General features: G+C 47.5%; 1 protein-coding gene across 2 annotated transcripts in view; it reads left to right on the top strand.

Annotated features, from left to right (window-relative positions):
* The window catches only part of PLXNB1 (plexin B1), a 147,414-nt gene that overhangs the window by 109,855 nt on the left and 21,743 nt on the right, over positions 1-15,816 (top strand). For both annotated transcript variants that reach the window (XM_082209144.1, XM_082209145.1), the window contains exons 19-26: positions 174-310; positions 1,569-1,745; positions 2,992-3,160; positions 4,216-4,458; positions 6,799-6,975; positions 12,046-12,194; positions 14,066-14,166; positions 15,574-15,791. In XM_082209144.1, the coding sequence (XP_082065270.1) occupies positions 174-310; positions 1,569-1,745; positions 2,992-3,160; positions 4,216-4,458; positions 6,799-6,975; positions 12,046-12,194; positions 14,066-14,166; positions 15,574-15,791 (1,371 nt within the window). The remainder of the gene's footprint in view (positions 1-173; positions 311-1,568; positions 1,746-2,991; positions 3,161-4,215; positions 4,459-6,798; positions 6,976-12,045; positions 12,195-14,065; positions 14,167-15,573; positions 15,792-15,816) is intronic.

Genomic DNA, 15,816 nt, shown 5'->3' with positions numbered 1-15,816 from the left:
TGGGGAGAACTGCTTTTGTGATCGGGTCTTGCTTGCTGGCTTCCCAGAGGCGCCATTGGGCCTCCTCCTTGCGCTCTCCTGCGATGTGCAGCCCAAGCCAGGAGTCTTGTTCCCTGCCTCTTGAATTCCTTTGGCTGAATGTTCCTTCTTTCCTTCCTCTCCCTTTTGCTCAGAACCCAGAGCTGAAATCCATTTACCCAACACGAGGCCCCAAGGCTGGAGGAACCTGCCTCACACTGACGGGATCCAAGCTGCTGACTGGCAACCCCAGCAAAATCAGCATTCTGGTCGGACCCTTCCCCTGCTATATGTAAGAAACGGCGCCAGGCAGCAGGCTGCTGCTGCAACACCCTCCCCCCAGGCTGTTGGCTCAGGGTGGTCATTGATTTGGATTATTGGGACATAGCCCCCGACAAGTTCTTCTAGGTTGTAGGGGCATTGTAAGCCATGGGGACCCTTTGTCATAAGCCAGAGTTTGCTTTGGGTCAGCATTTTCAGAATAGTTCCAAGGTAGATTTGGGGAACCTGCGGCCTCCTTAGATGTTGGCTTCCATTGGCCATATGGGCTGCTTCTGCTGGGAAATCCAACAGGTTCTGGAAGGGTCAGAAGTTCTCCAGCCCTGTTTTAAGGTAACATTGCCCTCTTAACAAGGAAAAACAGGTGCTCAGGAATGAGGAAGAAAGCAGCAATTTCCCTGTCGTTACTAGCCAGATAGCAACATCTTTCTGGAGAAATAAGGAAGAGGCCTTTCACAAGGTCAGATCATTGGATGCTCTCCCACCCTTTGGGTGGGTCCCGATCATAGCTGTCAACTTACAGATTTGAAAATAAGGGACCAGCAGCCTTGAAAATAAGGGATCAGCAGCCAAAATAAGGGATTTTCAGAGCACAGGTATGTTCGACTTCTGAGCTCCTCCGAGCCAAAGCCCAGCCAGCAGCCAAACGAAGCCTGTGTGTGGTTCACACAGTGCAGCAACCCAGCAAAGGGGATGCAGCAAGGAAAACCACTGTCACCTCACCACTGGGAAGCGCTGAGCAAAGGCGAGTCCCCAGGCAACGCGGCCGATTTGATCAGCACACGGCATGCAAGCTCCACCCAGTCGTTCTTAGACTCCTTATTGGGTGAGCAATGCAGCCAAGCAACACAGTTGGAGCCTCCCTCCTCCGTGGCCGGCAGGGAGGGAGGGAGAGGAGCTGCTTCCTTTGAAACCCGGAAAATTTACGGGATATCATCAATCCGGGACAGCAGCGGGACACGGAGCTGGGATAAGGGAGTTTCCCGCCAAATAAGGGATGGTTGACAGCTATGGCCCTGATAGTTTGGAGGCCGCTCAGCCTTGGCAAAACAACAACAACTAGCAAGGGACTACAACTCCCATCATCCCCAACCACAGCTTAGCCTGATGCTGTCAGGAACAATGGCAGTTGTAGTCCAACAGTTCCTGGGAACCCAAGGCTGAAGGGCACTAGTTTAGAACAGATTTTCTAGGCGAGTGGCTGAATATATTTATACGATATTTAAATTGAAACCAGCCCCTTTTCTCTTTCTCTCTCTCGCCCCCACAAGTCATTCTGAAGTACAAGAGAAGGAGCTTCAGTGCCTCACTAGTGCCAGTAACGCATCTGTGGAACTCAACGTCACAATCAAGTACGGGGATCAGGAACGGAGTTTGGAGCACCCCCGCTTCAAATACACCCTGGACCCCAACATCACGTATGCAGAACCAGCCAAGAGTTTCCAGAGGTAAATGACTTTTCTGTCCCCACCAAGACAAGTTTGTAAGGCGATTTTTAAAAATTTAATTTAAAAAAAAAATTATTGAGACTTTGACCGCTTGGTTTCTCGCTCCACCTACCTGGAATGGTCCTCCATCACTTTGGTATTATCAGACCACCCTTCCTACCCCCACATTGTGGGAGCGGGGAGGAGGAAGAGGAAAATGAGACAAATAAATGCAAAAACAGTTGAATCAATGCCATCACAGTTTAAAAGACCAGCAAGCTTGGGAATTTGTTTGCCTCTAAGGCAGTGGTTCTCAAAGGGTGTGGTGTGCCACAGGCAGGAGAGGGAGGCAAGATTCAAGAGTGATCAATATTATATTTTGGGAATGATTCGTGTTCTTGTGTAGTTGCGTTATTTTATACTTCCTGGATGCCCCGTGATCATATTATAAATCACATTATAAATCAAACACGGCTAGGAGTCGTTTCTTTTTGTTTTCCAATGTATTTCTTACCAATGCACATATTCAGAGCAAATTCTTATTCTGAAAGTGTGGCCCAGAGAAAAAAGTTTGAGAACCACTGAGCTTCTTGGGCTTGCTGATCGGAAGGTTGGCGGTTCAAATACACGCAATGGGGGTGAGCTCCCGTTGCTCTGTCCCTGCTCCTGCCAACCTAGCAGTTCGAAAGCACACCAGTGCAAGTAGATAAATAGGTACCGCTGTGGTGGGGGAAGGTAAAAGGCCTTTCCGTGTGCTCTGGCTTCCCGTCACGGTGTCCCATTGCACTAGAAGCGGTTTAGTCCTGCCGGCCACATGACTCGGAAAGCTGTCTGTGGACAAACACCAGAAAGCAAGATGAGCGCCGCAACCTCAGAGCTGCCTTTGACTGGACTTAACCATCCAGGGGTCCTTTACCTTTTACCTTACAAAGCCTGTCAGCTTCCCAAAGTTGCCTGACGGCACACTGTGTTCAGGAAAGCGATTGGCTGCAGGAAGCTGGTGGGTTTGGAGAGAGAGGTAAGACCAATGGGCCATACAGCTCAGTATTGCCTACTCTGGCCAGCAGTGGCTCTCCAGCTTTTCAGGCAAGAATCTTCCTTTGCCCTACCTGGAGATGCCAGATGTTGAAACTGGGACCTTCTGAATGAAAAGCAGGGGCTTTTCCACTGAGCCACAGCATTTGCCTCAAAGGGCAAATCCTGAAGCTGCAGGCCCTCAGATCTGCACTGGTTGTAGTCACTTAACGTGTGTGTTTGTGTATTTCAGTGGTGGTAGAGAGATCCGAGTTCGTGGGCACAACCTCGATGTCGTGCAGTGGCCCAAAATCCGCGTCACGGTTTCTCCGCTGGAGCGCCGGCGCCGGGGCTTGGGCAGGTGGCGCAGGATTATTCCGGATACAGAATGCCCTGAGAATGCCCTCTGCAGCGTCCAGCAAGTAGGTTTACCAGTGCAATGCTCGGCAGTGTGTTGTTCTGTTCAAAGCTACCGGTGTGAGGGATCTGCAGCTGCCTCAGGTTGCAAATTAAAGGGTAGCGAAAACGGGTCCATTTAGTATTATTGCAATGCACTTCTCATTTCAGGCCCTAGTGGTGTTTTGGATTTCCCCCTTTTTAATACCAAAGCGTTTTGGGGACAGGCCTTATTCATTTCCTTTGGATTCCACCCTTCTTCTAAGGACCTTGGGGTGGTGAACATGTTTTCTCCCCGCCCCCGGCAAAAAAAAATACCGTATTTTTTGCACCATAACACTCACTTTTTTCCTCCTAGAAAGTAAGGGGAAATGTCTGTGCGTGTTATGGAGCGAATGCCTGCGGGTGGCGGGGGGGGATCTGCTGCAGTCGTGAGCAGAGGATCCATGGTTCCCCTTCCTTACCTCCTCCGTGGTTACAAAGCATGGATCCACATGGATCCTCAGGATTTTTGCATTGGGCTACTCCAAACTCACTGTCAGATCACATGTCTGTGGCCACAGCATGAACCACAAAAATCATATATCCACTATTTCGTTTAGAATATTTTTTTCCTTGTTTTCCTCCTCTAAAAACTACGTGCGTGTTATGGTCTGGTGCGTGTTATAGAGCGAAAAATACGGTAATTGTTTATTCTTACAACAGCCCTGTGAAGAGAGAGAACGTGACTGGCCCAAGTTCACCCAGTGAACTTGAAGGCTGAGCACACATATACAAAAACGCCCTCTGCTGGATCCGGCCAAAGACCTGTCTAGTCCCACATCCTGTTCTGAAAGTGACCAGTCAGAAGGGGGATTTGCACTTGGGTTTCCTCAAAGGCAGACTGGCTTTCGGCTTTGGTCTTGAGCAATTGGACAAGGGATGCGCCCCAGGTCTTCCGCAGAGAGTGTCCTGCAGATGTTTTTTTAGCAAGCTCCACTCCAGGGATTCCCTGTGCTCTGGGGTGTCCTTGTGAATGGGAGCGGGGTGTCTAGGAGAGAGGGGGCCCCAGCCTTTCACTCTTCTTTATTTCCAATCCTAGTTTGAAGAGCCCTGCGAGGTCAACTCCTCCAGCCTCATCCTGTGCAAAACGCCTGCCATTAAGCAGCTTTCTCCCTCTGTGCAAGTGAAGCTGGAGTTTGTCCTCGATAACCTCAGTTTCGACTTCAACACTGTGCATCCGAGGGGCTTCTCCTACGAAGTGGATCCCGTCCTGCACCCCCTCAATATGGATGACCACACCAAGCCCTATCGTCACAAGCCTGGAAGCGTCATCTCTGTGGAGGTAATGGGGCAGCCCCACCATGCAGGGAGCAGGTACATCTGTCCCTTGCTTGTAGATTTTGGGTACTCCATAGACCACAACTTGTCTTCCAAGGTCCCTCCTAAGAAAGGTCTCATTCTGTATCCATCTCTGTATACAAAAACGTTGTTATATGAAACCTCATGGAATATGCAGAAATGGGCGAAACTTACCGGAAGAATAAGAAATCAAGATAACAAACTTTTTATAAAAGAATGGAAATCGTTTATTGAATAGTTACAGATAAATTGTAAACAGATTAAAAGCATTAGCAGGATTGTTGTAATAACCTGCAGTTACACAAGAGTATATATTTGCAGTAGATAATTAAAGGAGCGAGTGAAATGAATTTGGATACGCAGAAGGTATTAAAATAAAACGTTTAAGGAACCGCAGAAAAGGGGAGAAGGAAGTCAAATTTTGAAATGCTAAATTGATTGTAAAACTAATAAAATGTATAAACATGAAAAGCATAAATAAAAACTTTAAAAATAGTAATAATTCTGCATCCATCTAATCCCCCTATGCAATCTATCCATGACAGCAGCCACCTCCGTGTCTTGTGGCGGTGAGTTCCATAAGATCATTAGGCATTGTGCAAAGGCAGCAGGTAGAAAGCGACAGGTATGGTGTATGAATTCCTTCCTCTGTAATGCCCTACCTAATGTATGCTACCCAAGGGCCCTGCCCAGTTATGCCAACAGAAGTCATAATCTCTAGACTGTTTTTGGTGGGGAAGGGTCATAGCTAGTGGTAGAGTAGTTGCTTGGCATGTAGAAGGTTTAATAATAATAATAATAATAATAATAATAATAATAATAATAATAATAATATTTTATTTATTTATACCCCGCCCATCTGGCTGGGTTTCCCCGGCCACTCTGGGCAGCTTCCAAAACTTCCCTGAACAGGGCTGCCTTCAGATGTCTTGTAAATGCCGGGTAGTTGTTTATCTCTTTGACATCTGGTGGGAGGGCGTTCCACAGGGCGGGCGCCACTACTGAGAAGGCCCTCTGCTTGGCTCCCTGTAGCTTTGCTTCTCGCAGTGAGGGAACCGCCAGAAGGCCCTCTGTGCTGGACCTCAGCGTCCGGTGGAGACGCTCCTTCAGGTATACTGGGCCGAGACTGTTTAGGGCTTTAAAGGTTAAAACCAACACTTTGAATTGTGCTTGGAAACGTACTGGGAGCCAATGTTCTAGGTTCAATCCCCAGCATATCCAGGTAGGAATGTGGGAGCCCCCCTGCTGCCAGTTAGTGTAGACAGTACTGTGTGACCAATGGACCAGTGTCACGAAATATAAAGCTCTGTCTTTGTAAGTCACAAGACCTTTAAAGTTACATCTGTGCCTGTAACAACCCTTAACAATAGCACTATTTAATTTGGAAAGTGTTATGGGGTGCACTGATATAAAATAAATTGGCTCGGTTTGCATGCAGTGCCAAAACATGTTATAATGCAACTGTGGGGGTTCCTGGGGTTGAGACTGTGGACACTTGGCTCTTCCAGTCCTGCTGCTGCTGCTGCTGCTGCTGTGAGCTAAACCATGGTTTGGCATCGCGTGTTGTCCAAACCTGGGCTCATAGTTTGTCTCCCCTCATAGTTAGCTGACTTCAGCTTTTTCGTATAGCTTTTACCGTATGCTTTTGTGTACAATTGTTGTAAACCACTCTGGTATTTTTTTATGAATGGGGTATAGGGACGCGGGTGGCGCTGTGGGTTAAACCACAGAGCCTAGGGCTTGCCGATCAGAAGGTCGGTGGTTCGAATCCCTGTGACGGGGTGAGCTCCCGTTGCTCGGTCCCTGCTCCTGCCAACCTAGCAGTTTGAAAGCATGTGAAAGTGCAAGTAGATAAATAGGTACCGCTCCGGCGGGAAGGTAAACGGTGTTTCCGTGCGCTGCTCTGGTTCACCAGAAGCGGCTTAGTCCTGCTGGCCACATGACCCGAAAGCTGTACGCCGGCTCCCTCGGCCAATAAAGTGAGATGAGCGCTGCAACCCCAGAGTCGGCCACGACTGGACCTAATGGTCAGGGGTCCCTTTACCTTTATATAAATAATAAACAGCCACAAGCTATAAATGAAGAACAAACCTCAGTTACAGGCTACGGTTTATCTGGAGCGAGACAAACCACAAGTCTGCGTTCAGACAACACCCTAAGCCAAACCATCACTTCACTTCTCCAGTCCTGCCTCTGTTGTCAGCTAAACAGCGATATATATCAACACAAAACTGTGGCTTGGCTTAGCGTTGCGTGCAAACTGGGCTGCTGTGCGGCAAAAACAGCTTTCCCTCACCTGACTGCCTTGGTTTCTTTCCTCCAGGGGGAAAACCTGGACCTGGCCATCTCCAAAGAGGAGGTGAAAGCCATGATCGGAGTTGGCGTCTGCTCGGTCAAGACCCTGACGAAGAACCACCTCTATTGCGAACCCCCCGCCGAGCAACCGGCCCCTCTGCACCGGGCCAAGCGGGAAGGCACAGACTCTTTGCCAGAGTTCACAGTAAGGGGTGGATATTGGCAACGGGAAGAACTCGAACCGGGATGGGGAGTGGGGTGGACTGTGAGGGAAAGGGAAGAGTTGGATAAGATGGCCGGGGGGTGGGGTGGGGTGGGGCACAGGGAACCTGGTGGGCGAAGGAAGGAATGCCTGATGGAAGAATTGCAGGGCTGGGAATTAGAACACAATAGGCCAGGACTGAGGAAAGGAAGGAAAAATAATTTTCTTCAGAGTTCCATCTGTAAGGAACTCTTGTGGGCCTAAAAGAGGGTGCATTGGAAAAAAGCTGTGTTGTGTTTTTTTTAAAATGTAGTTATTAATAGTCTGTTTTGGGGCGTTGTGGGAAATTGTTGGGGGTGGAGAAAGCGGGTATAAATGGTGCTCTTTTGTTCCCTCATGGGATTAAAAGCAATTGAGGTGGGTGGGTGGGATTTACTTCTGACAGAGGCTGTGGGAAGGAAGGGTGAAACAGGCCGTCTGAGAACAACAGCTCCCTTATCTTCAAAGTGGGCCTTGTGGAGCCGCCAATTAGCAAAACTGGAAGGAAAAAAACCACAGCAGACACCCTTTTCGCCTGCTTCACATCTTGTAGCCAAATTTGTTTAAAACCTTTTGTTCGCTTGGATAGATAAAGTTGACATGCCTCTTAATATGTTACGTTATTTTATTTTATAAATGTATATCATTTTATTTTAAATGCAGGTTTTATTTATATTTTGCCTTTGAATTATTTTTTTAGGTCAGCTTGTTCTTTTTTCAAGCTTCTAGCATTTCCATATCATTTTAATGTGTGCATTTTATGTAAACCTCTTCAAGCTGCTGCTGCTGCTGCTGCTGCTGCTGCTGCTTCTTCTTCTTCTTCTTCTCTTCCTCCTCCTCCTCCTCCTCCTCCTCCTCCTCCTCCTGTTTCTTCTATACAATTAGTGGTACGCACATTCTGTAAAATAAAATAAAATCCTGGTGGCAGACCCTAGCAAGAATAGTACTCTATCGCTTTGTGGGCTGCTTCTTCAATTGCAGTTGGAAGCAAAATTTGACGAAGGTTTAATACCAAGAGGTTAAAAAGCAGCACAGCTTCTGAGCAGGAACGGCTATTTTTATCCAGCTCCCCTTTGCCAGTCACTCCCCTAATATACTGTGGTGGACTGAGGATCCCGTCAGTAAAAAGCGGTTTGCAGGGATATCGCATAAAACAGTGGCTGCCAAACATTTTTGGGTCACCGCCCCCCCTTGGTTCCATAAACTCATCCCTTGTGACCCTGCCCCTATCCTATAAAATGCATTATTCAGGTTTGCACAACCCACTAAGGACGATAACAGCACAATAGAATTCAAAACAATAACAATCAATTGCACGTTGACTCGAAATCCAATTGAAATTATTTAGCTTAATTAATTCAGCAAAAATGGATGGGCTTGATCCAGTGACTTTTCAAAGTCGGAGACCCACTTACAACTCCAGGGGCCCCCTGCCACCCCCTCGCCTCTTGGCAGTACCGTCCTTTTTGGAAACAGGTCCTCTTGGGGATGCGGGTGGCGCTGTGGTCCAAACCACTGGTAGCCTCTTGGGCTTGCAGATCAGAAGGTCAACTGTTCAAATCCCTGCAACGGGGTGAGCTCCCATTGCTCCATCCCAGCTCCTGCCAACCTAGCAGTTCGAAAGCACACCAGTGCAAGTAGATAAATAGTTACCACTGCGGCGGGAAGGTAAACGCCGTTTCCATACGCTCTGGTTTCCGTCACGGTATCCCGTTGCGCCAGAAGCGGTTTAGTTCTGCTGGCCACATAACCCAGAAACCTGTCTGTGGACAAACGCCGGCTCCCTTGGCCGGAAAGCGAGATGAGCGCCGCAACCCCATAGTTGCCTTTGACTGGACTTAACTGTCCAGGGGTCCTTTACCTTTTACCTTTACCTCTTTGGAAACCACTGGCATAAAGTAACAGAGATAGAGCTGATGGGGACCTTCTTGGGATAGTCACGAGAGAAGGTCCTCACTGACGCCGCTAATCATTCTGATTTGTGCAGAGCCCTATCCAGCTGTTTGCTGTAGCCGCACATAAGCAATCGCATGAGAGGGAGCTGGCAGGGAGTCTTCTTCCGGCGCCTTAACTATATTCTGTTTACGGCCCTCCAGGAGCTTGAGGGTCGAAGGTCTGAAGTGAGGAGCCGCCTCTCCACTTTCCTCTTGCACTGCAGCGGGTTAGACTACATGACCCTTAGGGTCCCTTGTAACTCTATGATTCCTGCTGCGCGGTCAGGTTTCTGTAATTATCCAGTATACCTGAATACCAGTATACCTGTATACCTGAAGTAGCGTCTCCACCTCCATCGTTCTACCCGGACACTGAGGTCCAGCACCGAGGGCCTTCTGGCGGTTCCCTCACTGCGAGAAGCCAAGTTACAGGGAACCAGGCAGAGGGCCTTCTCGGTAGTGGCGCCCGCCCTGTGGAACGCCCTCCCACCAGATGTCAAAGAGAACAACAACTACCAGACTTTTAGAAGACATCTGAAGGCAGCCCTGTTTAGGGAAGCTTTTAATGTTTGATGTATCACAGTATTTTAATATTCTTTTGGAAGCCGCCCAGAGTGGCTGGGGAAACCCAGCCAGATGGGCGGGGTATAAATAATAAATTATTATTATTATTATTATTATTATTATTATTATTATTATTACGTAGGAATCATGGAGGCTCCCCACTTCGGACCTTTGCCCTTAAGTTTGTGTGGAGGGTGGTGAACTGGGTGAAAAACGGTAATACCAGAGGGGGCAGGATTCAGCAATGCACCCTCACGTCCCCTTGCATGCTTGCTTACATGCACAGAGACTGTGCCAGAATAGGGTCAAACTAGCAGATGACACAACCTTGATGGCAGAAAGTGAGGAGGAACTAAAGAACCTTTTAATGAGGGTGAAAGAGGAGAGCGCAAAATATGGCTTGAAGCTCAACATCAAAAAAACGAAGATCATGGCCACTGGGCCCATCACCTCCTGGCAAATGGAAGGGGAAGAAATGGAGGCAGTGAGAGATTTTACTTTCTTGGGTTCCATGATCACTGCAGATGCTGACAGCAGCCACGAAATTAAAAGGCGCCCACTTCTTGGGAGAAAAGCAATGACAAACCTAGACAGCATCTTAAAAAGCAGAGACATCACCTTGCCAACAAAGGTCCGTATAGTTAAAGCTGTGGTTTCCCCAGTAGTGATGTATGGAAGTGAGAGCTGGACCATAAAGAAGGCTGATCGCCGAAGAATTGATGCTTTTGAATTATGGTGCTGGAGGAGACTCTTGAGAGTCCCATGGACTGCAAGAAGATCAAACCTATCCATTCTGAAGGAAATCAGCCCTGAGTGCTCACTGGAAGGACAGATCGTGAAGCTGAGGCTCCAAGACTTTGGCCACCTAACGAGAAGAGAAGACTCCCTGGAAAAGACCCTGATGTTGGGAAAGATGGAGGGCACAAGGAGAAGGGGACGACAGAGGACGAGATGGTTGGATAGTGTTCTCAAAGCTACCAGCATGAGTCTGACCAAACTGCGGGAGGCAGTGGAAGACAGGACTGCCTGGCGTGCTCTGGTCCATGGGGTATGAAGAGTCGGACACGACTAAATGACTCAACAACAACAACAAAAGCAACACCACACCATGGTTTCTCCTTTGCTACCGGCACCAAGTTTTGGAGATCTTTGGTCTTCTGAGACACTGGGTCCATCTGGTGGGGAAAAGCAGGAAATACTTGGCAACTGCCACTTTAGAATACAGTCCTACCTCATGTTGCATTAGGCTCACGCTTCGTCTTTTCGGCTTCCAAACGTGGCAAACCCGGAAGTGTATACGCAGAAGCACTCTGTCATGCTCTGCGCTTGCGCAGAAACACTGCTCTAGTTGCAGTCTTTTCAGGTGCGAACAGCACCCCGGAATGGACCGTGCCCACAATTGGGGCTACCACTGTATTGGTATAATAGGGTCTGGGGTTGTTGCTTTTTTGGCTCTATCTGAAAAGCTAGCCCACAAGGTATGCTTATCTGAAGCCATGACAACAAGCATTTTATTTGTCATGGGATGATTTATTTATTTTTAATGCATTAACGAAGGAACTGAGATTTCAGTAACTTCAGCTAGGTAAAGCACAAGAAGTAAAAACTATTATAGCAGTAATATACAGCCCATATCTTCAGCATCTCCAACAGCATCATTTGCTGAACCCCATGAAAAAGATAAAATGGTCAGTGATGAGAAATCCTTTTGTTAATTTTTTTTCTTCCGTTTGTTTTCCTTGTTCAGATTGAACTATGCGATATTGAAAGATCGTGTCAACCCACTATTATAATCCCTCCCAAATTCAGTAAATATATGCGTGTAGATAAAAGATAGATAGATGATAGATAGATAGATAGATGATAGATACCGTATTTTTTGCTCTATAGGACGCACCAGACCATAGGAGGGGGAGAACAGGGGAAAAAAATTTTTCCCTTGTTCTCCCCCTCTAAAACAAGGTGCGTTCAAGGTGCATTCACCCGAGCGTGTGGGGCTGGCGGTGGGGGGGAGCGCTGCTTCCCCCCACCGCCAGCCTCAAAGATCCCTGAAGCCTTTGGAGCGCAGCGCCCCGCTGCCCTACAGAGGCTTTGCGTGCAGCCATCCCCAAGCTAGAAGAGCGAGACGGAGCCCTCCGTCTCGCTGTTCTGGCTTGGGAACAGCCTTGCTAGCCTCTGCAGGAGAGCGGGGTGAAGTCACCCCGCTGCCCTGGAGAGGCTTTGCGTGCAGCCATCCCCAAGCTAGAACAGCGAGACGGAGCGCTCGGCAGCGCTCCGTCTCCTTGTTCTGCCTTTGGGCTTAGCGGCGCAGCCTGCAGTCGCTCTATAGGACGCACACACATTTCCCCTTCATTTTTGGAGGGGGAAAAGTGCGTCCTATAGAGCGAAAAATACGGTAATTATCATTATCACTATAATGATTGGGATATATATCATGGAAATAGTAGTAGTAATAGTAATAATAATAATAGTATTAATAATGGAGGCTCCTCACCTTCACGTGAAATCAGTTTTCCATCCTCTTGTCCTCCTGCAGGTTCAAATGGGCAACAACCAATTCCGCCTGGGCCGCGTGCAGTATGACACAGAGAGTCAGCTGACCTTCCCTGTGGAGGCCCAGATTGGCTTGGGGGTTGTCGCCTCCTTTGTGGCTCTGATCGTCCTCATCATCGTCTTCATCTACAGGTGAGGAGGAGGGAGGGTGCTTGCCGGCCTGTCTGCAGGACCATATTCCATAGGTCTAGCCAGGCACTACAGTCTACATGGGAGGGAAGCCAGTTGGGTTGTGTGACCTGTTTTGTTTCTGGAAAAACAACAACACAGATTGTCTTTTTGGGAACAGAATACATTGGCACTGAAGCAGGAACTGCTTTCTGTAGGGACCTGCTCAGAGTTGCTTCGAGCAGTGGGAACTTTGTAGGTTTCTTCCTTCCTGTTTCCACACCAGAGATCATACTTGGCAGGGGCTGATGGGAGTTTTCCCCCTCCCAACCAAATAATTTTTATTAACAGGCCAATTAAATCACATTAATTCCAAATTACACAGCCAAATTTTTTAATTTTTGTTGGGGGTACCCATGCTTCCAGCTCAGAAAGGGATCCAAACATCTCTCTTGCTGCTGCTTTAATGTACACAGTTCTGTCCAAGTAGTATTCACAGTTCTGTTCAATCTTCTCTTTGTTATTTTCCTCATCTTCTTTTTGTTATCATATATTCCTTTCTTTGTGATCTCTGGTAGTCTCCACAAGTGGGTTGAAAACAAACGTTGTTATATCCTGTGTGGATGTTACACTCCTCCAAGAGCCATATCAAGATAGACAGACGCCATTTCCGCACCTCTGTACAAAACATTCCCAGAGTCTGTCCGTTAATTCCCACAGGCCTGCCAGTCTCTCCTCAATTTTCTCAGGGGGCCCAGCCAGGTCAAACTCACAGTCCGATATAATAACAAGCCATGATCCTCCTCCCCCTCGATCATCCTGTGGCCAGGCCTGCCGCAACAAATCTCTCTTTTTATAACTGTGTCACAAAGAGCTTCCATTCCTTTCCCGATGTTCCCACCAGCCATGTCTTTGATTAGTAATTTATTTCCACACAGTTCTTAATCATCCTGCTTGTAATCAGTAATTGCAACGGTTCTTTCTTGGGGGGAGGATTATTGGGTACTCACATAAGATTAAAAAAAAAGAAAAGTCCCCCCCCCCTTTTCAGTCCCGCTCCGACATACCGATCCTTTGATGAATCTTCTTCTTGATTTATTGTTGAATCCAGCCCGTCGCTCCACTTCAAGGGGCTGATGGGAGTTGTGGTCCAAAATATCTGAAGGGCACCAGGTTCGGGCAAGCTAGTGATGAAGCTTTCAAAGTGCATCCCATGCATTATCTCGTTGCATCCCTTACAGCAACCCTGTAACACAGGAGCGAGGAAGCTTTTCTGTCTGCCAGGTCCTTATCTTCCCGACTCCTGGCAGACAAATTTAGACAGGTGATCAGGGTCAGTCACCTGACATCACTATGACAACAGGTGATGCTGCACTTTGAAGCCTCGATTGTTGGGACGTCAAAGTGCAGCATGGGGGGGGGGTAGGGTTGCCATATGCCCAGGAAAACCCGGACGTGTCCTCTTTTGGGGGACCAACATGCCCATCCAAGCGGATTTTTCATTTTAAAGGAAATATCTGGGGTTTTTGGGCTTGGGCTGCTCTGCACACTGCAACAGCTGCCAGCCCAAGCCAGGGAAACAGGCCTATGCGCCTCTTTCCCCAGCTCGGACTGGCAGTGGCTCCGGCTGTCCTCTTTTTTGCTCTTCAAGATATAGCAACCCTAGCACAGGGGATATTTGAAAGCCTTCTTGCTGCTGCGTCTGAGAATGTCCAAAAAAAGGCTTGGATGAAAATATCAGCCTAGCTGTACAGCTCGCTGTTTCCTTTTTGCACGGTTAATTTGGTTTTGTGGCTGCAAAACTTGGGGTGATTCTCTTGCACAGAAATAAAGAGCTACGCTGTGAGTAGAAGGGATCGACTTTGGCATATGATGGTGATGGTTTTTCTTTCCAGGAGGAAGAGCAAGCAGGCCCTGAGGGATTACAAAAAAGTTCAGATCCAGCTGGAAAACCTGGAGACAAGTGTCCGGGACCGGTGCAAAAAAGAATTCACTGGTAAGAGGAGAGGAAGGAGCTTCCCCCTTGATCTGTCCCTGGGAATTCAAGTTTCCTTCTTCTTCTTTCTATAATTTTTATTAAATTTTCTGTTTTACAATTTAGGACATTCATTTAAACAACCTTAAAATATCGATGACTTCCCTTCTTCTCTTTCCATGGTTCATTTTACAAAATATAAATCCCTGCATATTTTATATAAACTTAGCCATTCAGTATTCCATTATTACGTCCATCAAAAGTTGTTTACACTGTTGAATTTATCTTAATGCTGCCCACATTTTCAAATAAACACAATTTTCCTCCATATCTTCAATAGACATTTTCTAATCTTCTTTAAACGTATGTTCTTCTTGTTCTCTTATTCTATATGTTAGGTCCACAAGCTGTGCTTATTCCATCAGTTTAAGTTGCCATTCTTCTTTGGTTGGGACTTTGCTCAATTTCCATTTTTGGGCTAACAAAACACAGGCCGCAGTAGTGGCAAGCATTAATAACCTTTTTTGACACCTGGGAATTTCCGGTTTTTGGTGGTTGTTTTTTTAAAAAGTACTTTAAAATATTTTTTTCAATTCATTATGGATTGTTTCCCAGTGCTCTTTTACCCTTTTACAGGTCCACCACATATGATAGAACGTTCCTTCAGTCTCACAGTGCAGGTTTCTTTCAAGGCCGATGCTGTGAATGGCCTCTTTTGCTGCATCAGGATTGCTGATCTATTCATTATGATGCTGTTATGTTAGGCAGCCAAACCCATGAAATAGAGAAGAATCCCTTCTGCGTAGGCTGCTCTCCTTTTTGAACTTTTAAGGCTGTGGGGGAATCTCACAGGGCCTTCCCAATGCGAGAAAAATAGTTGGAGCTCCATTAAAATAAAAACAAAGGGGGCATTTTTAGTAGTACAGTAGGCTAAGTGGTAGAGCAGGGGTCAGCAAAATTTTTCAGCAGGGGGCCGGTCCACTGTCCCTCAGACCTTGTGGGGGGCTGGACTATATTTTTTTTTTGGGGGGGATGAACAAATTCCTATGCCCCACAAATAACCCAGAGATGCATTTTAAATAAAAGGACACACTCTACTCATGTAAAATTCTGATTCTACTCATGTAAAAAGCTGATTCCCGGACCGTCCGCAGGCCAGATTTAGAAGGTGATTGAGCCGGATCTGGCCCCCGGGCCTTAGCTTGCCTACCCATGTGTTAGCGTCTATGCAGAATTTCCTGGCATCTCCAGGGCAGGCTTGAAAAGACTCCTGTCTGATACCCTGGAGAGCAGCTGCCAACCAGAATAGATAATACTGGGCTGGACGGACCAATAGTCTGAGATTATATAAGGAAGCTTCCTTTCCTTTCCTGTTTCCCACACTCTCGTCCTCTTCCTCATCACCTGGGTTTTTTTCTTTCATTGCAGACCTCATGACGGAGATGATGGACCTCACCAGCGACTTGGTTGGCACCGGGATCCCCTTCTTGGACTACAAGTCCTACGCAGAGCGTGTCTTCTTCCCAGGCCACCGCGAGTCGCCGCTGCAAAGGGACCTGGACGTGCCAGAATGCCGGAGGCAGACGGTCGAACAAGGCTTGGTGCAACTCTCCAACCTCCTCAACAGTAAGCTCTTTCTCACCAAGGTATGTTTTCAGGAACAGGTGCTTT

This window comes from Podarcis vaucheri (assembly GCF_965113315.1).
Source record: "Podarcis vaucheri genome assembly, chromosome: 2".
Lineage (NCBI taxonomy): Eukaryota > Metazoa > Chordata > Lepidosauria > Squamata > Lacertidae > Podarcis > Podarcis vaucheri.
The sequence above is the reverse complement of the archived record's forward strand: the minus strand, read 5'-3'. Positions and strand labels throughout refer to the sequence as shown.